The following is a 23044-nucleotide window of genomic DNA, read 5'->3' as shown; positions in this document are numbered from 1 at the left end:
TGCATGACCCAAACTGCAGGATTTAATTGCTTTTTATGGCTGAATAATATTACATTGTGTATGTATATATGCCACATCTTCTTTATCCATTTGTCTACCAGTGGACATTTAAGTTGCTTCCATATCTTGGCTGTTGTAAATAATGCTGCAGTGAACATAGGAGGGCTTATATCTTTTCCAGTTAGTGTTTTCATTTTCTTCAGATAAATACCCAGAAGTGGTATTGCTGGATCATATGGTAGTTGCATTTTTAATTTTTTGAGGAACCTCCATAGTGGTTGCACCAATTTACATTCCCACCAACACTGCAAGAAGTTTCCCTTTTCTCCATATCCTGGCCAACACTTGTTATTTGTTGTCTTTGTGATAATAGCCATTCTGACAGGTGTGAGGTGATATCTGATTATGGGTTTGATTTGCATTTCCCTAATGATTAGTGATGTTGAGCATCTTTCCGTGTACCTGTCGGCCATCTGTATATCTTCTTTGGAAAAATGTCCGCTCAGGTCCCCTGCCCATTTTTTAATTGGAATATTTATCTTTTTGATATTGACATGTGTGAGTTCTTTTATATTTTGGACATTAACTCCTTATTGGATCTAGCATTTGCAAACATATCCTCCCATTCGTAGGTTGTCTTTCTCTTTTGTTGATGATTTTTTTTTGCTGTGCAAAAACATTTTAGTTTGATATAGTCCCATTTGCTTATTTTTGCTTTTGTTGCCCTTGCCTGAGGAGACACATCCAAAAAAATACTGCTAAGACCGATGTCAAAGGGTTTACTACCTATGTTTTCTTCTAGGTATTTTATGGTTTCAGGTCTCGAGTCCTTGAGTTTATCTTTGTGTATGGTGTAAGATAGTGGTCCAGTTTCATTCTTCTGCATGTATCTGTCCAGTTTTCCCAACACTATTTATTGAAGAGACTATTCTTTCCCCATTATATATTCTTGCCTCCTTTGTCATAGATTAATTGACCATATAGGCATGCCTTTATTTCTGGGCTCTCTATTGTGTTCCATTGATCTGTGTGTCTGTTTTCGTGCCAGTATCATGCTATTTTGATTACTATAGCTTTGTAGTATAGTTTGAAATTGGAGAGTGTGAGACCTTTTGTCTCTGTTCTCAAGATTGCTTTGGCTTTTTGGGGTCTTTTGTGGTTCCATACAAATTTTAGGATTATTTGTTCTAGTTCTGTGAAAAATGCCGTTGGTATTTTAATAGGGCTTGCATTGCATCTGTAGATTGCTTTGGGTAGTATGGACATTTAACTATATTAATGCTTCCAATCCATGTATATGGCATATTTTTCCATTTATTTGTGTCATCTTCAATTTCTTTCATTAGTGTCTTATAGTTTTCAGTGTGCAGATCTTTCCCCTCCTTTGTTAAAATTATTTCCAGATATTTTATTCTTTTTGATGTAATTGTAAATGGGATTATTTAATGTGGATGGATCTAGAGGGTATTATGCTAAGTGAAATAAACCAGACAGGGAAAGGAGAATACCATATCATTTCCCTTATCTGTGAAATCTAAACAAACAAACAAATCAAAACAGAAACAGACTCATGGATACAAAGAACAAAGTGGTGGTTGCCAGAGGGAGGGGGGAGGGAGGTGGAGGGAAGGTAGAGTAGGTGAAGGGGGGTAAGAGGTACAGACTTCCAGTTATAAAGTAAATTAGTCGTGGGATGTAATGTACAGCATAGGGAATAACTTGGTATGGTGACACACAGTAATTAGTCTTAGGGTGACCATACTGTAATGTAAATAGCAAATTACTATGTTGTATACCTGAAATGAAAACAATACTGTATGTAAACTATATGTCAATTAGAAAAAAAATTCTGCATGACCCAGACCCTGACAACTTCTGTGACCTCATCTTGTACTACTCTCTCCTCTGCCCACCCGGCTCGGGCCTCATGGGCCTTCTTTCTGTTGCTAGAACACTCCAAGCTGGTTCTCTCTGATCTTCCCGTGACTGACTCCTGTACATTATTCAGATCTTAGAATTATTACCTCCTCAGAGAGGCCTTTCCTGATGCTTGAATTAATTCACGAAACTTTTCAGCACTTAATGTTTCTTTCCGCTTTCTTTGTTTATTAATGGTCTCTCTGTCCTATTAAAACGTAAGTTCCATGGGGACCAGAACCACATCTGTTGGTTTTCCCTTAAAGGGACAGAGCAGGCCTGGATTCCAGAGCAGGATCGTGTGATGGCAGAGCCTGCTCAGATCCTGACTGTGTGATGGCAGAGCCTACCCATAACCTCTACCTTGCCCATGATCTGTGCTCCATAGATGTCAGTCACATTTTATAAAATAGATGCTTTCTCCTTTTCAGAAGTAAAAGTTCAGTTTATTTGAGGGTAGGAAGAGAAGTGTGAGGAGATTTTCTTTTTCTTTCTGGAAACATATGTATTTTTTCCTTTCTTCACAATCCTTTAGTGCGTGATAGTTTCTGAGAGAAAATGCTATTTACTCTTCTTGAATTAGAAGTTCTCTCTCCTCTTAATGGTTGCTGAGTCTCTATTGAAAACTCTTGGAATAAATGAAGCTATGCTGATGCAAAGTACTAAATAGCCTTTTCCTAATTGCTTTATTGTGTGGCATAATAAAGACAATTGTGAAGTGATCATATTATTTTACTCAGTATGCAAGGTCTGTGACTCATACTCTATCTTTTATTGGGCTGTTCACACTCTAAAAAGTGACGACATTTACAAACCAATCACAAACAAAACACATCTGACTTAGGAAACTGTGCACAGAAAATGTTTCTTAAAACCATTACATTGAAATTTACAATAAAATCTGTTTTCCAGAAGACGCTGTTATAGTTTCTTGAATTTTCTTATCAATGCAAAAAAACCTCTTCCATTTCTTTGTTTGAAACCTTATAATTGAGAATATTTCTCACATGGATCTGAACAAGGATTGTCCTTGAGGGGTTTGACTGCAGGTGAATTTTTTCCTCTAACTTTTTGCTTTCTGTACTTTTAGGATTTTCTAAAATGAGTATATGTTATATTTATAATGTGTAAAGAATTTTATAAAATATTTTAATGTAAATTGAATTTGGACATTTTCCTAAATTTGTAAGTAGCTTATGGTAAAATCCATTATTTTCTTGGCCTATTGGGTCAGAGTATAATATTTTTAACTTTATTGTTTAAGTTTTTGTTTTTAAGAATATAGTATTAATTTTTTTCCTCTACCTTTTTGCCTTAGTCTTTAAAACTGATTTAATGTCATATCAAATATTTGCTGTTATCTTTGAAATTAGGTAATTTGTATAGGATTCAGTGAGGTGTAACTGAGATTTTGTGTTTGTGATTTTTAAGCTATAAATCACTCAATGTAATGGAATGTATGTTTATTAGATTCAGTTCTGATCAATGTAAAGGCCAGAGAAAGGAAGAACGTCTAAAACAAGAGGAAATTTCTCTTACTGACTGATTTCTAATTTACATTTATAATTCTGGAAAATAGTTTCTCTTAGAATTATAGAATTAAGGGGATTTTAGAGACACTCTCATCCATCTCCATCATTAAAAAAAATTTTATTATTTTTTTTATTGAGGTAACACTGGTTTACAACCTTACATAAATTTCAGGTGTACATCGTTCTATTTCAACTTCTATATAGATTACATCATGTTCACCACCAAAAGTCCAGTGACCATCTGTCACCATACGTATGTGCCCCTTTACCCCTCTCACCCTCCTCCCCACCTCCTTCCTCTCTGGTAACCACCAGTCTATTCTCTGTGTCTATGTGTTATTTTTTTACCTTCCACATGTGAGTGAAATTATGTGGTATTTAGCTTTCTCCTTCTGACTTATTTGGCTTAGCATAATACCCTCGGGGTCCATCCGTCTTGCACGAATGGCAGAAACAAGACAGAGAGCCGATCTTCCTTCCAGATCTAAAACTCAATTTGGTAAATTACTTAGTATCTTTTTCTGTAATGAGGAAGCTCATAGGTCATAAAAAATAAATTATATGTTATAATAAAATTAATTTTATTAATGTCTTTTATGGAATTCAAATTAATTGCCACTGTTTGCCTTTGGGCGTCTTAGTGATCGGGTGTTCTCTGTTACAGATTGCTACTGAAGCAATAGAAAACTTCCGAACTGTTGTTTCTTTGACTCGGGAGCAGAAGTTTGAAGATATGTATGCAGAGAAATTGCAGGTCCCATATAGGTAATAATCACTGAAGAGTGGGAGGGGAGAGTGGGGAGTTTTTCAATCATTGGATTTGTTTTCAGGAGGATTACTTTGGCTGGAAGTAGGGAACAGGTGGAGAAACTACTAGAAGGGAACCAATTGGGAAGCACATGTAATTACCCAGGAGAGAAATCACAAGACCCTGACCTAAGGCAGGGGCATCTCTGAGGTAGAAGCTGTAACGGCAGGTAACTGATGGCAAGGGGAGAGAGAGAGGATATTGAGAATGCCTCTCTGATGCCACGTTTGGATTAATGACCCCATTATTTGCTCTCGTTGGAAATGAGTTCTTTGCGGAACATGAAATTTGAGGTATCTCTTGGACCTGAGGGGTGGTGCTTCTTGAGTTTGCCCTTCCTTCTTCTTTTTACCCTTCTCCAGTGCACCTTCTGTTCTTCCTTTAATGAACTCATCCAGTGAGGGCTGTAAAAAGGGATGTGGCCATAAGCAAGCCTAACCTCTCTGAGTCTCAGTTTCTTCTATGGTAAAGAAAAGAGCTGGACTTTATCGGTGGGTTTTCAAACTTTTCTTTTTAATGATAGTAGAGCCTTTTTTTCTGAAAAAAAATTTATTTGAAGTCCCAATATATGAAACAGAGAAATGCAGGATCTGGTTGAAGCAGGAGTGGGAGGCCCAGAGGGCTGCCTACTCACCAGCCTGACCCCACATCACCCAGTTCCATGTGGCTCGGAAAATCCACGAATGTTAACTCCTTTGTGAAGCCTTCTCTAACTCCCCCAGAGAGTTAAGTGCTTCCTCCTTTTTTCTCATGTTATTCATAAGGTACCTCCATTGCATAAATTATAATCCAACTTGACTCCTGGGTCCCCAAGGGCAAGAATCGCCTGATTCCTCTGTGTTGCCCAGCGTGGTCCCTGCAGCTTGTAGGTGTGGGGTAAATGTGTGTTGAATGAATGCTTACTATGAAGTACATACATGTTATATGTCCAAGAGTGGAGGAAAAGGGAAGGAATTTCTATTTATTAATCCCTAACAGGCTCTTCAAGTTTTTCTTGGCTTATTTTAACTTTATCTCAACACTTTTGAGGTGTGGTTAATCCTCCATTAGGCGGTTTTCTAAATTTTCGCAAGTGGTAAAGTGGGGACCAAACTTAATTTTTTGGAAACTAAACCCATTTTTGTCTGCCATGCCTGATGCCCCACTGCTAATGTATCAAAGGTTGCTTTTTACGCACTGAGAGATGAAAGTCAAGTAAGTTTCAGAATGTCTTCTTTTCAGAAACTCCCTGAGGAAAGCACACGTCTTTGGAATCACGTTTTCAATCACCCAGGCAATGATGTATTTCTCCTATGCTGGCTGTTTCCGGTTTGGTGCCTTCTTGGTGGCACGGCAGTTCATGAACTTTCAGGATGTTCTGTTGTAAGTACTGCATTAATATTTACAATTAGAGTCAAGAAAATAAAACCAAGGTGAACATGTTTCATGCCTGGATAGAAAACCTTACTGTGAAGCTTCATGAAGAGATTTTGGTGATTCAGAAGGCGACATTTTGCCTCTGAGTCTCCATGTGTTATCACTGAAAGCACTGCATTTCATTTGGGGAATCAGTGACTTCCCCACACCCCAATGCTGACTCACATGTTTGACCTTTCTGAATCTGTGGCTAGGTGGGGTAGTGAGCGATTCAATGAGGGGTTTCCAGAAGGCCTTGGCATTTAGGTAGAAGCTGAAACCTGAGCCAAGTGCCTGAGTGGCTCCTTTTAAAGGAGCCTCTGAGCAGGCAGGTCAAGAACAGGTGTGGAGCACTGTTCTGCAAGCCCTGGTAGATTCCAGGATAAATTTGCTTTCCTTGATAGAAGAAGAGCAGCTAGAAGATGAGAGCTGGAGAAATTCAGAGATGACAAAGGAAAAGCTAGATTGGGATTTTGGCTGCATCTCTGTGAATGCAGAAGATTGTACCTTGGTCAAGGGAAAACAGGCCTGGACTTCATTCTACTTCTAAAGTACTCAAATGTGCAGTTTGGTAGTGAAAACTGTGTGTAATCTTTCTGAGTGTCTAGATTTGGTGATCGGTGAGATTCTGCCCTTTGATGGCAACCATAATTAGTGTACTACAGTTTTACATTTAAACTAGAATCATCTAAACCTGGCAATATAATGTGTTAGTATAATATTTCCATCCTATTTAGACATCGACTTGTACATGCATTATACTTTGCTCAGGATGACCCCATGTGAAGATTTAAAATTGCTACTTAATATCTCTGTCTGACAAATGATATGCAGGTGCTATTTATGACTGTGACCAAAAGATCAAAACCAGGCATCACAGGCCTTGGGGCTTTGATTAGATAATTATTTGATATATTGCTTTACTCCAAGGTAAGGCATTGAACTGATGAAAGTTGCTGATTTAGCTGTTTAGAGTCAGAAAATCAATCTTCCAAGTAAAGGAAAGGGGAGACCTGTCTGAAGATCTTCCATTTAAAAAAGGTCTCACAGGTCTAAATGATAACAAGCCCAAGATTAACCATCCTTGAGATTTATTTAGAGCTATATATATATATATTTATATATACTTATTATTATATATACACACACACATATATATATATATATATATATATATATATATATATATATATATATATAAAAGATGCTTTATGTGATACATTAACACAGGCTTAGAGTTCAGGGGAGAGGATGTGATGCGCTCAGGATTATTATGGAAGGGTCCCCAAGTCCTGAGTTCCAGGCCCAGTGTTTCAAAGGTATGTTGATAAAAGTATGCAGAGGAGGGCAGCTGGAATGTTGAGTGGAAGGACTTATCAAAGATGACAAGGGCCTTTTTAACAGTATTCCAATACTTGAAGGGCTGTGTCATGCAAAAGGAGGTACAGTTTTCTTCAATTTGAAAAAGAACTTTTTAACAATAGGCTTAATCAATCACACTTGCTACTTCCTAAAACAAAGGATGGAAGCCAACTTCGGGGAAGTGCCTGGGCACAAACATTGGGAGCTGGACTTGATATCTTGTGATATCTTCCCAACTTTAACCAGCTCTGATTCTCATGTCGTAGAATAAGAATATTGATGCATCTTGAGAGCAGCGTGAAATTGGGCTCTGTAGGGAACTCTGTCTTTGCTATACAGCTCACAGGTTTTCTAAGAATCTGATGTAATTAGCATCACTGACCATATCCAGTATTGACTGCCACAATAATGCTGCATAATAATCAACCACTAAATCCAGTGAAATACAATCATAAACATTTGTTTTGGCCCACAAGTCTATGGGTCAGCTGGGCAGTTCTGGGTTGGCCATAGGAGATTTCAGCAAGGCTCACTCACCTGTGCAGTGAGCTATGAGCTAGTTGGCGGGGGGGCCCACACAGCTGTCCTCCATCTGTGCCTTGTCCTCCAGCAGGCTGGGCTTTGGTAATGGCAGAGAGAGAGAAAAGCATACAAGGCCTCCTGAGTCATAGGCTTGGAACTGGCAACAGTAACTTCCACCGCATCCTGTTAGTCAAAGCAAGTGACAAGGCCAACCCAGATTCAAAGGGTAGGAAAACAAATTCCACTTCTTAAATGGAGGAGTTGCAAGGTCACATTACAGGAATGTGAGGATACAGAGAGAGAGAAAAAATGGGGCCATTTTACAGTCAATCAGTTACACAGGCATGAACGTGTAAGGAAAAGTGTTTTATTTTTAAACTTCTGTTTTGTAATTGTTAAGGCAATGCTCTCTGGTTGTAGAAGTATCAACTTGCTAGCATTGCAGGCAGAACTCTTTACGCATGTTTTGTCTTTGTTTTTTTGCAGGGTATTCTCAGCTATCGTCTTTGGAGCCATGGCAGTGGGGCAGGTCAGTTCATTTGCTCCTGACTATGCCAAAGCCAAAGTGTCAGCAGCCCACATCATCATGATCATTGAAAAAACCCCTCTGATCGACAGCTATAGCACAGAAGGCCTAAAGCCAGTGAGTTTGATGTTTTGGTTATATGATCTGCTCCTAACTGATGAATGAAAGTATTCTAAGAGGAAATTTGATAAAATCTGTGATTTTTTTCTTTGCTGGTAATAAAATGAAACTTTCTAGATCATTGTTTCATTTTAGTAAGTGGTAATAATATATGTTAATATACAGTACTTTTGTATAAAAAAGCAATGGGGGGGATAGAAATATTGCTCATTTTATAACGAATTTCTGTTAAACAGGTTTTATTATATGTGGGTTACTTTATTCTTGGGGAACAGATTTGAGTTATCTTATTTGTATTGTGTTAATAATACATACTATGAAAACACTGACCCTTTTAGATCTTATTACATTCTAGCAGTTACAAATGAATCCTAATTGTAACACAAGTTCACTACCTTCTGACGTCTGGTGGTAGAGGGGGTTGATTATGCAATGGGTTTTCAGATTTGCAGCAGATTTACTGTTGTTATTCTATTTTAGAATACATTGGAAGGAAATGTGATCTTTAATGAAGTTGTGTTCAACTATCCCACTCGACCAGACATCCCAGTGCTTCAGGGGCTGAGCGTTGAGGTGAAGAAGGGCCAGACGCTCGCCCTGGTGGGCAGCAGTGGCTGTGGGAAGAGCACACTGGTCCAGCTCCTTGAGCGGTTCTATGACCCCATGGCCGGAACAGTGGTGAGCACACTTTCTCATTGAGCTCATTTCAGGTTTTTCGTCATCCAAATGCCTGGGTGTATTTAATTCTTGACTATAAGCCATGGTTTTTCAAACCTTTAAACAACAGTCCTACTTAAAGGCTGACGTCCTAGATAGAGTCTCTACACTGTCAACCGCACCAGCCAACTTCTCCAGGCTGTCTCTCAACACTGCCCCTCTACCGTCCTCTGCAAGATGCCTTTTTACCACCCATCTCTCTTCCCTTGGTTAGGTTTCAGCTTGCATGAGAAGATCCAGGAAAAACTGAAGTAGCCAGAAAGATAGGGGAGAGGTGCTAAGAGAGACAAGTAAGATGGGAGCCAAGGATGGGGAGGGTTTCAACAAGGAGGAGGTAATCAGTAATGACAGGTTCTATGGAGAGACAGGGTAGGATGAAGACTGAAAAGACATGCTAGGATTTGGCAATTAATGGGCTACTTTTGACATTTAAAGTATGCTCAGTGAAGTGGTGGTGGTAGAATACGGTTTAGCGTGGCTGAGGTGTGGTTAGGAGGGGAAATGGAGACTGAGTGGAGACTGTCAAAAAGATGGAAGGTGAAGGGAAGGCAAAGAAGAATAGAAACTTGAATGGGGAGGCAGAGTCCAGGGAAAATGTTTAGTAAGGGGAATCTTGAGCATTTTTATGGCTGAAGATCAGATAAAACCATTGGTGGAGAGAGGGCATTGAAACACCTTCTAAGGAAAAAACAGAAAAGTGAGATCAACAAATTTGGGCACCAGATAAAGAATATAGAGGGATTCCCTTTTGTTTCCTGAACTAAACGATTAAGTGAAGGTTCAGACTTATTCAGTCAACATTCAACAGACCTTTACTGAGTACCTGTCAGAGACTGTAGGAAGTAGTGAAATTTTAAAGATTATTATGGAGAGTAGGAAAAAACTCAAATTAGGAAGGAATAGAATTTACAGACAGAAATTTTCATTATGGAGGCATTTAGATATTGGTTTTACCCAGAGGTGATATTAAAAACATTAAACTGAAATAGATGGGCATTGATCAACCAAAATAGTTGATCAAATGGTTCCACATAGTCTGATTGATGCCCACCAGCTCCATACGGGCCCTTCTTACATTAAGGACTGACGTGAAAATAGAATTTTTTCAGCCTGTGGTCCAGGGCTCTTTTTACTTCCTCACAGCAATCATGGTTACTCAGATATTTTTGTTGTATTCAAAGAGAGTTATGCCTTTATTCAGTCTATTCTTCAACAGCTACAAAAGCTTTGTCCCTTAATTTTACTACCTTGGTTTATATTTTGTGTAGATTCTGATTTTATGCTTCAATTTTGTGGTTAAAGTTTGAACAAAGGACTCTAAATGAAGACCCCACTGACAAATGAAGCAGGCAGAGGGGAAATTTTAGCTCCCAGACACTGATTATAGTCTTTAATAGACATTTATGAAGCAACATGTTAAGTGTTGAACTCTAATGAGTTATAGGGTATGGTGTCTGCCCTCACAGTCTTTAACTGAAGAGATGGGGTATATCCTTCCATGAGTTAGATTCAAGAAGAAAGTTAGGCCCAGAGCTGGTTGCATAAGGGTGAGCAGTCAAGAAGTCATTGGGTGCAAGAGATAATGTGAGCTGTGGTGATAACTGATTTGTTCCCAATGTCCATATTGGTTAGTTTGGCTGAAATAGCACATTTAATTAGAGTTGTGCTTCTCAAATTTTTTGATTACTACACACTTAAGAGTGACAGCCTCTGATGGCTCACCTACTTCACTCATAGTCACTTTAGTAGAAAAAACAGTAAGAACAAAGTGTTGGAGTTGAAAACAACAATGGTAGACAGTACAATAATGAAACAAGAAGAAAGTAAAGAAATTAATGATTATTCTACACATACAGAATCACAAGGAGAAGATAATTAAAAACATGGATCATATCAGTTATGGTTCAGCATAGGAAACAGAAACTGCTGTAGGTCTTTCAAGTAGATAAATATTTAATAAAGGGAATTACATGCTTACAAAATCATCAGAAAGCGGTAGAAGAGTGGAAGTAAGAAGGGAAAGTCAACACTCCGGGCCATTCATATCACAGCACTGCAGCTGGGATCTTATGGCCAGGAGGTTGCTGAAAATCATGCAGTGGCACAGCTGCTCGAACCTGAAGACACAAGACCAGAGTCTGGCTGTTGCAAAAACTCCCATCTGCCAGAACACCTGTTATCTTAGCATGCTGCTAAAGAGAATTAGCCTCTGCCTTCCAGAGTTTGCACGGTGCATCTCACTGGTAGAACATCAATTACTTCCAGAACCAGAAGGGAGTCTGGGAAATAGTTTTTAGCCTTCTAGTCCCTTGATATATGGAAGAGCAGACACAGAAGAATATGGAAATGAATGCTGAGTACATAGGACAATAACCATCTCAAGACAGCACTGATAATGCACTGAAAACAAAGTGTCCTTAGCTTTTGTGGGAATGCTATCATCTGCTCCTGTGCATTTGCGCTAGAGCTTTGGAACACTGCCGAGTGGTACACAGCAGCCAGACTTCTTAGTGGAAGTGCCCCAATAAACACTAGTAAATGTGCCGTATGAATATTAATTAGTAACTCAATAACTCAGTCAGGAGGTTACTAGTAATTAGTTTTTATTGCCATGTAAAAATGAGTCTGTGGATTTGTGCATCATTTCATCATAAGAACTAAAGAAAGGACTTGATCCTGAGGTCAGGAATTCTCCTGATCATCCGTGGTCTTTGAATCATACTCTGAGAAACATTCACCTGAGGTGGTTCCCAAACTGGTGTGTAGCATCATGGCCTAGAGAGCTAATAAAGGACACAGGCACCCTGGCTCATTCAAGTAGGTTAGGGCCTGACCTTTTAATTTTTACAATCTTCCCAGGTGATCCTGATGCCAGCCGTAGTTGGAGACCACTGAACTGATAAATTTGAAAGGTTTAGGTTAAACTGCAGAGAGTCTTGGAAAATGAAGCTATGGAAGTGTACAGAGGGGAGGTTCCAAGTTTTGTGGGGCCTGAAAGTTACACAATTTTAGGGACTCTACTTAAAAGAATGCAAAGTTATAAGTACACAGTTAGGTACAAAAGTGAATGTGTACTTTGAATGAAAAAAATCAGAACAAATATTGAAACCTTAAAGATTCTGGTCCCTTTCTTGTTTCGGCAGGTTATCATCAATGCTTACCCAGAAGAGCTTTCTGATGGCAGCCTGGCCTCCTCCCACCCAGAACACTGTTCAGCTCCCAGCATATATCTGCCATTGAGGGCCCTTGAAGCTTAGGCTTCATTAGCTTCACTGTTAAATCACCTCTGGTTTGGGTCTTCCCCTGCCTTCCCTTTCTCCCCACTCTTGTCCATCCCACACACCACCATGAGAGTCCTCTCTCCCTCTTTGGATATAGTTAGTAGCCTGTTGTCATTGTCTGGGTCTCACCCAGTGGGTGCCTGGGCTAAGATGGGGGAATTCCCCTTTTGAGGGAGGCCAGAAAATATCTTTGAATTATGGGACACTTGTATTACCAAAACCACCTATAGTGTGTAGATCCAATCCTAGCTCCCCAATGACCAACTGTGTGGCCTTGCACAAGTTACTTAACTTTGCTCATTTGCTTTTCTGTAAAATAGTGATTAAAATCTCACAAGGGTTGTTATGAAGATTAAACAAGAGAATGTATAAGACACGCTTATCACAGGACCTATAATATATTCAATGCCCAATAACTTATCTATAGTCATTATTTCAGAGTAACTACAAATAGTAGAATAATACATATTTAACATTTGATTATGGTAATAAAAGCAAGCAATAGATTCAACAATCTAGAATAGAGATAGCTAGTCATTTTAATGTTACATTATTGTTACCAATGTATTTATTTTCCTGGTTAAGTTTTTATTTAGGCCAGTAGCTTTTGAGCAGTTTTCACTGGTTTCCCAGAGTTTCTTTGTCTTCCCTCAGACCACGACCCATTCTTCAGCCTAAGAAGCTCTGCATTGATCTGTTTTACATTTGGGCTTCTAAACATGTTTTCCTAAAGAAAGAATTCTTCAGCTAACACAGGTTTTAAATAGTTTGAAAATTCAGTCTATTGTCTGGAGATGAGGAGGCCCAAGAGTGTTATTGTGTTCAGTGTGATGGAGAAACTCATTAAAATGTGCTAGGATTATTGAAATTTGTATGATTATATTAGGTAGGCAGTGTCTATTTTCCTCCCAGAGGCATAAGCCTAGAAAAAAGTTTTTTAAAAAATCCTAATTATTCCTTCTTTGCTCAAATTTACATTTCTCAAGTACAGTGTTCCGTCTAACAAGATCTGCTATTTCGCCACATCCTTGTATGGTTTTCCCTGCCTCTCTCCACCCTCTACTTTCCACCTTCACTTAACACTGTAAGGAAGCCTGGAGCATAGATGCTTGGAATAGTCTCCATGGCAACTGGACTTGGTACTAATAAGGTCATGGCTGTGCTTTCCATTCCTGCACCTGCCAGCTGCACAAACAGAAGCTGTGTTCCTGCAGCAAAGGCGGTACCTTACCCTGGCCAGCTGTCTCCCGGAAGCACCCAGCCAGGCACACGGGAGACAGAGAGTATATACAATCACTATATACTCATCACCACTATTAGAACAGCTCAAAGCTGAGTCACTGATGTCTTCTTCAGAGGGGATGAACAACTCTCTCACTTGATTGGCAGAGCTCTCCTGCAAAGTAGATCTTTTGAGCAGGCCTACCCGCATCAGAGAGTAAGGATTTTTATCAGCAAGGCTGTAAAGGGCACTCCCCAGGAGCTTCTGCAGGGTAATCTAGGGAGACAGCTCAGTAGAGAAAGGGCAGCCTCTTCTTCCTACTCCCTTGGCTCAGCATTGTAGATGTTTGTCCATCCTTTCATGCACCCATATTCCGACTCCATTACACACACCCTGTTACGAACCACTGACAGTCTCGAGCACATCCTCTGTGCCCAGCACTGTGCTAAGTGAGATCCTTACGTGATCTCATTTAATCCTCATTCTGTGAGTTCAGGAATTATCATCATTCCTATTTTACCCACAAGGAAACAGAAATTAATTCACTTCCCCAAAGTCAACAACTACTTAGAGATATAACAGCCACCTTTCCACACTCATTTCTATTCCATTTGACTGCTGCATCTGATTCCTCAGAAAGCTGATCCTAACTCAGGTCAGAACAGAAACGTCACCACAAACCTATTATGTGGTCATAGTAGTTACTTATTTTCACTCAAATCTTAGCTACTCTTCCTGTGACAAACTGATACATAAGTATAAGGATACCGGATACATCCCAGAAATATAATGCATTATATTAGTTTCCTGTAGCTGCTATAACAAATTACCGCAAATGTAGTGGCCTTAAACAAAACAAATTTCTTATCTTTCAAGCTCTGGAGGTCACATGTCCAGAACGGGTCTCACTGGGCACAATCAAGGTGTCAGCAGGGCTGGGTTTCTTCTGGAGGTGCTAGGGGACAGTCCCTTTTCTTGCCTTTTCTAGCTCGTGGCCTCTTCCTCCATCCTCAGAGCCAACAATTACTGGCCAAGTTGTTACTGGGTAAAGGTCCACTACCCGATTTGCACAGAAGCCAATACCATGGCACCGGCTTTTGAGAAAAAAGCCTTTATTGCAAGGCCAACCGTCAAGGAGACAGGAGCCAAGGCTCTCAGATCTGTTTCTGTGATTGAAGGCTCAGGGCGAAGTTTAAGGAATTAGGGACTACTAAGCTGCAGCTGGAGCTAGGCTCGAATCAGTCCATAATCAAGCTACTGGAGCTGCTGGAAGCCAGATTTTCCTTACTGAAGGACTTCTTCCTTTGTAAAGGGCTGCTGTGGCAACATTTCTGAAGATTCTTGGTTCCAGGGTCATCCTGGGGCTTTGGGTTTCCGTCTGGCACACGTGCAGTGCTGTCTCTGTTATTGAGCAAGGTTTGATTAATCAACAGCCTGTTTTAAGGAAGCAAAACTAGTTTAAGCTGGTCAGTGTTTTATGTGCTTTTTCAGTCTTTCTCATGCTGCACCAGTCTGACACTCACTCCCCTCCTCCCTCTTCCACAATTAAGGACCCTTATGATTACACTGAGCCCACATGGATAATCTAAGATAATCTCTTATTTGGAGGTCAGTTGATTAGCAACCTTAATTCCATCTGCTACCTTAACTCCCTCTTGCATGTAACATAACATACTCTCAGGTTCCATGGATTAGAACACAGATATCTTGAAGGGGGTCATTATTCTGCCCAGCATATGCATATATCAGAAACCAGGGTTAAAACAGAAGAAACATGACAATTCCTCAAAGCATACAACTATGACCTTATTCAGTTAGCCTTGACAATCCAAACTAAAACAACAACAAAAGTGTACTCTCGCAGTAACTTGGCAATTTTAATATATAAAACAATGATATTAATTTCACTGGTCCTGAAGTTGCTCTGTGACCTCTTGTTTTCAGCTACTTGACGGCACAGAAATAAAGCACCTGAATGTCCAGTGGCTCCGAGCACACCTGGGCATTGTGTCCCAGGAGCCCATCCTGTTTGACTGCAGCATTGGTGAGAACATCGCCTATGGAGACAACAGCCGGGTCGTGTCACAGGAAGAGATTGTGCAGGCAGCCAAGGAGGCCAACATACACCCCTTCATCGAGACACTGCCTGATGTAAGTCTCTCTCCAAATTAGGAGCCTGGGAGCATGTGGCGGCCTCCGTGGCCTATAGTTTGATCTAAGGGCTAGTTTCCCACAGAAGAGAAATGAGCAACCAGAATACACACCCATCTGTATACAAGCATCTGGCTATATGATGTTACATTTTACCCGATCACCCAGCTGACTCCTTGTGAGCCAGCCTGCGTGAAAAGTGCATATATCTGGGAGGCCTTTCCCTCTAAGTCTAAGTGCTGGGCCCACAGAAGCAGACATGACCCTCCCTCCCCATCTCTCCCAGCCTTCCTTCTGCCACCACGCAGCTCTCCCCGAAGCCTCAAACCTCCCTCTTTGGAGTCAGGCCAGGGAACTGGACCCATGCTAGCCACAAGGCTCTCTCTGATTAGAGCTGAGTCATTGGAGTGACCGTGGTGTTGTGTAATCTCTCACCATTGCACATTTCATGGCCCCAGACTCCACTTACAGGGTTGATTATTGAAACCTTCCTTGGGCTCCCTGGGCTGTTGTCCCATGGATGGCCTCTAAATTCCTCCTAGGAAGTTAGATCAATGAAACCTCTCGCCCCTTAGGTCGGTATCTACCAGCCCTCACAATCACTAGTTATGTTCTATATTGTAAGTGAGTGCCCCCTAAAAAGTAAAGTTCAGTCGCCTCAAACCAGTGAGGAAGGCAATCTCCTCATGGGAAGGATGGCAATACCAGGTGGCCTTCACTCTTTCCCAGAATTTCCTTTTCCTGAGGCTCTTCTTTGGATAACTGCTACCACCATATCACAGGCCCCAGGGAGGAAGTACGGTCCCTCTCCCCTCCTTTAACCTTCTATCCCAACTGTGGATAATTGGCCCATTCCCAAGGCTAGAAATGTAAAAAGTACAGCTGCGATCCCCTTTACTATCGATGAGGTCAGTGTTCTCAAAGTCTGAGTGTGGACCAGCACATCAACATCACCTGGGACCTTGTGAGAGCTGCAGATATCAGGTCCTACTCCAGACCTGCTGAGTCAGAAACTTTGGAGGTCGAGTCCGGCAATCTGTGTTTTAATAGCCCCAGTGATGCTGACGCCGGCTGAAGTTTGAGAACACTGGGCTAGGGTTTAACAAAGACAATCACAGAAAGTAACTTATCTAGCTCATCAACTATCCCTTGCCCCTCTGGCATTTGCCTACCACAGGGACTCCACCTTTCTGGGCTCCTGGGCACCATCTGTCATACAGAGCACACTTGTAGATGTTGTGGTTCTTTTCCTCAATGTCTAGACCAGGAAAGGGAAGGCAAACCCCTTACTCCTGTCTGCTGTCTGAGGACCCAGTTCTTCACCCGAGTGATTCATGCCAAGACTTACCCCATCCTGCAAGAGGCTGCTTTAGTTACCTCCCCCTTCAGGGTTATAGCCTTGCCTTTCAGGATCCACGGTAATCAGTGCACCTGGCACCCCTAACCTCACCTGGGCACGTGGCAGTGCTCCCCCACCCAGGCAGCTGCAGCTTTGGGGTGGAGCCACTCCCCAGCATCTGCTGGAACCTCCCCTGGGGACTTCTCACTCCATCTGCAGGTGGAGACCTATGTCTGAGTGCCATAGAACTAGGGTTGCCAGAAATAGCAAATACAAATAGGCAACCCTACTTAGAACATGACTTTAAAGTCAAACTCTGGGTGCCAGAATCAGAGCCCTTGGTTTGACTAAAATTTCTGCCTGGCAAGGGCCGGAAAATCATAAGATAGTATTGTTTTCTAGGTTACACATGCTGTCACCTCCCTCCCGTTTCTGCTCTCCCCAACATACCCTTTTAACTCCCATCTCTATCATCTTGTTGAATAGTGACAGTTATCTGCTGTGGGAAACAATATGTGAAGAATTCGGGAGCCCTCTACAAACAAAAATAGAAAAAGGCGATTTCAGCTTTTAAAGTTAGACATCAAAATAGAATTCTTTTACATCCATCAAAATTGTTCAAGTGTTGGAGATAGTTTTATAAAAACAGACACCAAAAGGCCAGCATCCCAAGAATTTCTTCCTTTCCTCGCTTTAAAATAATGCAGAGAGCATCACCTACTGGTTATAAATAAAATGAGCTTCTGTTATTTTATTATGCATAGCCTATCAAATCAAATTTCCTTCTTCCTGACAGTCTTTGTCCCAAATATAATGAAATCAGAAGACTGGAAGAGACTAACGTTGCAACAAGAATACTTCCTCATACAAAATGTTGACTTGCTTACACTAAAACGTAACTTTGAAGACCCAAATGTCTATTTTCAAAGAGAGAGAGCAAACCTGCCATTTAGAGCTATGTTTTTGTTGTTTAATTCTCTATGAACTCGTTCTTAGCTTCTGTACGTAAACTTTCTTTGTGTGTATGGAAGTGATTATCCTGTTTTCTGTAAGAAACTGTTTTAGAACTTTATTATCCATTCTACTTTTCATAATCACAAAACCCTGTTGACAGAAATATAATACCAGAGTAGGAGACAAAGGAACTCAGCTCTCTGGTGGCCAGAAACAGCGTATCGCGATAGCTCGCGCCCTTGTGAGACAGCCTCAGATTTTGCTGTTGGATGAAGCTACATCAGCTCTGGATACAGAAAGTGAAAAGGTAAGAATTTAAATGGAACTCATTCAGGTCTGAATCAGTTGTCCTTAAAAGGTTTAAATGTATGCTTCTGTCTTCCACAGTGGAGAACAAAATTCAGCCAGATATGTTAATTGTTCCTTATGTCAGCTTTCAGTAAAATTTAAACACTCTCTGTAGCTGTGATTCAAGAGAAGTAAGAGGAAGTAAGGCAAATTAAAGCACTTGTGCTCCCAGAAACAGCCCTGGATCACTTTGTATTGACCTAAGATGCTGCATTCAGGAGGCATACTTCTCATTTCTACCAGCAGCAACTTCTCAGCAACTGTGTAAAAAAGTGAGGGCAATACAATGTTAAAAGCTGACTGTACCTTAAGATAACTATTAGGAATCATTTTCAATTCAAGAAAAAGTTAAGTATTCAGGTATCTGGAAGAAAAACTGATTCTGAGATGTTCCCTGTATTGAAAATCCCAAAATTCTAGGAGGCTGTCTTTGGCCTGTGTTCAGTCTTCTGAATTTGCTGTAGAGTTGGACTAAAGGGCTTCTGTAAAGGATGTTATGTGGCTAAACACACTAGTAAATGTTTTTAGATGATTTGACAGATTGCATTTATTGTTATAACTTTGAGAATAGATAACCCCTGCCTCAGAACTAATCCAAACTAGGATTCAATATTCTGATATGCCAAATCCCTTCCTTTGTAAAATCTATTATATGTCACCGATGCCATTGTTAAAGAAGGACCTGTTGTTGGAGAAATTAATTGGGAGGCTTGTCATGGAGGAGGAATTAAAGAGATAGGACTATTTTTATCAGGATTAATTTATGTGATCATTGAACAGGTTGTCCAAGAAGCTCTGGACAAAGCCAGAGAAGGCCGCACCTGCATTGTGATTGCTCACCGTCTGTCCACCATCCAGAACGCAGACTTAATAGTGGTATTTCAGAATGGCAAAGTCAAGGAGCGTGGCACACACCAACAGTTGCTGGCACAGAAAGGCATCTATTTTTCCATGGTCAGCGTCCAGGCTGGAGCAAAACGCTAAAGAACTGTGACCATATGAGATGTTAAATATTTTCTAATATTTCTTAAACATGGCATTTAATCAAAGTTAAAAAGCGAGTGCTCACTCGATAAACTGTGTAGAGTTACCGTTTAACGTATCCTGCCACAATTGGAGATCATTCCACCAAGTTCTGAGTCTTCAGAGACTATAATTAAAGGAACGGAAAGAAACATCATCAAATGGAATAAAATAATGGTTTTAATTGCATTATGAAATTTATAGAATAATTCAATAATATTTTTGGTAATAAGGGGTATAATTTTTGTTTATATTTTCTTATTTGGGCTGTAACTGACTGCCTAACTAAAAGATTATAGAAGTAGCAAAAAGTACCAAATGTTTGCATAAAGTGCCTATAATTAAATTTTGACATGACTGAAGTCATCTCGTCTGAAATGCCTGTAAATATGTCATCTCCCAATTGCAATATTGAAGACCATTTCTACATTAAAAAAAAAAAAAGTCGTCTTTAAAAACTCCAATTAACTTTTGTGGGAAATGTTAAACAGCGTAAATAACTCCTATTGTTAATATCTTTTCACACTGAGTCCTGCAAAATCATCTGGCTTCATTCTTCTTGGACTTGATCCTGCTGATTCTTGCATTTGCACATTATGATGCCTCTCAAACCAACCACACAGATCAATATGAGATTTTGGGGGCTGGGGTGGGGCAAAGAATGCACAATTGTGAAGTGTATACTCTGATGCGTATTAGATGTTTAACTACATCATCATGCAAACATAATGAAAAAAGAAAATATCGCAAAGAATGATACTCTGAGTACAAGAAAAAAATAGCCCCAAAGCACTATTAACAAGATTGAAAGGCACAGTCTGGGAGTAATATTTGCATATTTGTTAGAAACAATTGATAGCCTTAATATATAAAAAAATTTTAAAAGGAAAAAATGCCATCACCTCCAAGGAAAAATGGGCAAAGGACATGGTCAGGTAATTCCCAAATAAGAAATATATGAGAGAGAAAGTGTACAATCTCATAGATATGCAGATTCAGACAACATATCCTTGAGGAATAACATCAGTTTCGTGGTGGAAAAAGATTTCCCTCATTTTGCCCTCAACAATAAATAGGCATCCATCCACAGACAAAAGTGCCTTTCTGGGAGCCCTGGGATCCAGCAGCATACACCAAGGGACCTGAGAGGCGTCTCACCCACTTGTATTGGGTAATGGGCATACAGCCCTTGGTCTTGGCTGTGGACCCCACAGAAGCCTGTGAACTGACTCTATCCCCTCTTGGCCTCAATTCAGAAGCCCCTGGAAAATGGTCTTAGATGATCATCCGCAGACAAGAGGGCCCTTGTAGAAGTCCAGGTTTCCAGAAGAGAAGTTCCAGCACACCGCTGGAGCAAAAAAAAAAAAAAAAAAATACCAATTTGGATGCGTTGGAGAGAGTAAGAGGAACAGCTTGACCTGACTTGTGTTAGTTTGCAAACTGGCCCCTGTACGCGGAGGGCAAGGAGAGACCAAAGAAAGGCAGACCACTCCAGATTGGTAGGTGGCGGTTTTAATAAGCAAGGAAACTTACTTACGAGTCTTGTCTTGGGCAACCACAAGACGAGTAAATCTCCGCACCCACCCACCAGAGTCTTAAAAGCATATATAGAGGCCTTAACTGGGTTCAGTCCCATGTTCAGTCCAGATAGTCTCAACAAACCCAACACTCTCAAGGCTATATCCTTGGAATAGCTCCCACTGTGGGAATGGTAGGCAGACCTAATATTTCAAGGACAGGGGAGGGAGTGAAGAACCTCAGATCCCCCAGGCCCAGCTGGGGAATCAACTGGCAGTCACATCCTCTTGATTACCTCTTCCGACACTCCACTCTTCACGAGTGGCTCTTACAATCTTACATGCCCCCCTCTTCCACACGCAGTGTGCCCTGAGTGGTCAGCAAGGAGTTTCTCTAGCATGGACGTGGCTTCTTTGGCAGTTGTCTGGCTGCACTGGAGGCAGATACCACAGCAACAATACGGGCACATGCAAGAGAAAATACAGACTAAGATGATTCCCAAAATAAGTAAAAATTTTATCCACAAAGAGCCCCATGATCCAAACCATTGGTTTACTAAGTCCCCCAACCCGGGTATTGGATCACTCAGGTTCACTTGTGTCCTCAAGTGGTTTAATAAAGATGATACATTAGCAGACTCATCAGGTATGAACACACAACATTCTCTTTGGATGATGGTGCAGGTGACTCCTTGTGAGGCATTAGTAATGTTCAAGGCCATTCTGTTTTGGAGAACTGCTTTTCTCATAAGACATTTCAGTAGTCACTAAAGACAGGCTTTGCCAGCTGTCATTTGAGGCTTGTTGGGTGACTTTATTGAGGGCTTGTATGTGTGCTATAACATCCTCCAGGCCAAGGGAGTGAACAAAGATGGTGGCCAAATGATTGTACCAGTGGAAAGCAAAACATGCCCATCTGGCCTTTAGGAGAGGGAGGTCAACAGCTTTAAGAACTTGACCTGGTTGTGCATACCATACATTTTGGCCAGGAAGCACTGTCAGGCATGAGGAGATGAACTGAGGGTGGGAAATGCCATACTAGGATCTTCACCTTCTCCCCTCTTTCAATGGAGCATTTTCCATTGCAGGTAAGTGCATTTCAACAGGTCCAGCTTGCAGCAGGACAATGGAATCCCAGTGGAGAGTGTACTCAGTCACCCCCTCACCCAGGAGTGTAAAGTAACTCACTCATCCTGGTGGGACAGCGTATTGCAAATTCTAGTAGATAATCCTTCCCCAGGTGTGATGGGGCTTGGTGGCCTCAGCAGCACAGCACATTGACCACGGTAAGATTTGGGGCAATGGTTGGTTGCCACAACTTCCGTACCTTTTCGGTATTGGGCTTCTTGGCTGGGGTCCCCAGTCTGGCATATAGGGCAACAGACCGTACTGGTTGATAAGTCAAATGCATCATAACCTGGAACAGTACTTTAGTCTAACCAGCCAAGTTGGTTTTACCTCTCAGGAATTTAATCTGCTGCTTTAATATTCCATTTTTCCTTTCTACAAACCCTGCTGCCTGCAGGTTCTAGGGGAGAAGGAACCTCCATTCAATGTCATATTCTTTTGCCCAGTCTTGCGCATCATAACCTTTGAAATGTGACCCTCCAATCACTGTGTATTTCACGAGGGTATTGATGCATGGTACTCAGCTTCTCTAATCCCCTAATGGTGGCAGCCTGGTTTGCACGGCAACAGGGAAAAACTCGGGTTAGGCCAGACACAGTGTCAACACACACCAGGGCATATTTAGAACCCTCACTCAGACAGAGGGGGCCAATATAATCAATTTTTCAATCCCTCACCAGTGGGGAACTCCAATGAATGGCTCCAGACTCCTTCGGCAGATGCCTTGGGTGTTGTTTAGAACACACATGATATGCTGTTACTGCATTAACCAAGGCACTGTATTTCAAGGGCAATGTGGCATCCTTGGCAATACACCATCCCACCCAGGTGCAACAGTGGCTGCTCTTCCTATGCACCCAATCTGCTGTATCTACTGAAGGGTCAGTTGCTAGGGCTCATACTTAGTCTAAGGCATCAGCTTCCTGATTACTAGGGTGTGTGAGTGCCTTATGAGCCAAAATGTGGAAGACAGTGAGGATTGCCTCAGGCTCTTGCAGGTGAACCCAAATGTCTTTCACATATCCTGACCCCACAAGGGCTTATTTATTATCATCCACAGCTTGGCTTTCCATTGTCCAAGCCATAAGATTAATCCCTTTAGATCAGCCCAACTGTTGGTGCAAACAGTTAACAGTCAGGGCTCACCAGCCAAACTTCTCTGAGTTCAGCCCACTAGCTGCT

At 41.1% G+C, this 23044-nt stretch overlaps 1 protein-coding gene across 4 annotated transcripts in view; it reads left to right on the top strand.

Annotated features, from left to right (window-relative positions):
• Positions 1 to 19675, top strand: part of ABCB1 (ATP binding cassette subfamily B member 1) — a 196120-nt gene extending 176445 nt beyond the window's left edge. For all 4 annotated transcript variants that reach the window (XM_070507709.1, XM_014862406.3, XM_070507707.1 and 1 more), the window contains 7 exons: positions 4114 to 4214; positions 5479 to 5619; positions 8023 to 8179; positions 8663 to 8860; positions 15347 to 15553; positions 18007 to 18153; positions 18975 to 19675. In XM_070507709.1, coding sequence (XP_070363810.1) covers positions 4114 to 4214; positions 5479 to 5619; positions 8023 to 8179; positions 8663 to 8860; positions 15347 to 15553; positions 18007 to 18153; positions 18975 to 19178 — 1155 coding nt within the window. In that variant the 3' untranslated portion in view covers positions 19179 to 19675. The remainder of the gene's footprint in view (positions 1 to 4113; positions 4215 to 5478; positions 5620 to 8022; positions 8180 to 8662; positions 8861 to 15346; positions 15554 to 18006; positions 18154 to 18974) is intronic.
• The last annotated feature ends 3369 nt before the right edge of the window (positions 19676 to 23044 follow it).

This window comes from Equus asinus, chromosome 1 (genome assembly GCF_041296235.1).
Source record: "Equus asinus isolate D_3611 breed Donkey chromosome 1, EquAss-T2T_v2, whole genome shotgun sequence".
Taxonomy (NCBI): Eukaryota; Metazoa; Chordata; class Mammalia; order Perissodactyla; family Equidae; genus Equus; species Equus asinus.
Note: the sequence above shows the minus strand (reverse complement) of the source record. Positions and strands in the feature narration are given on the sequence as shown.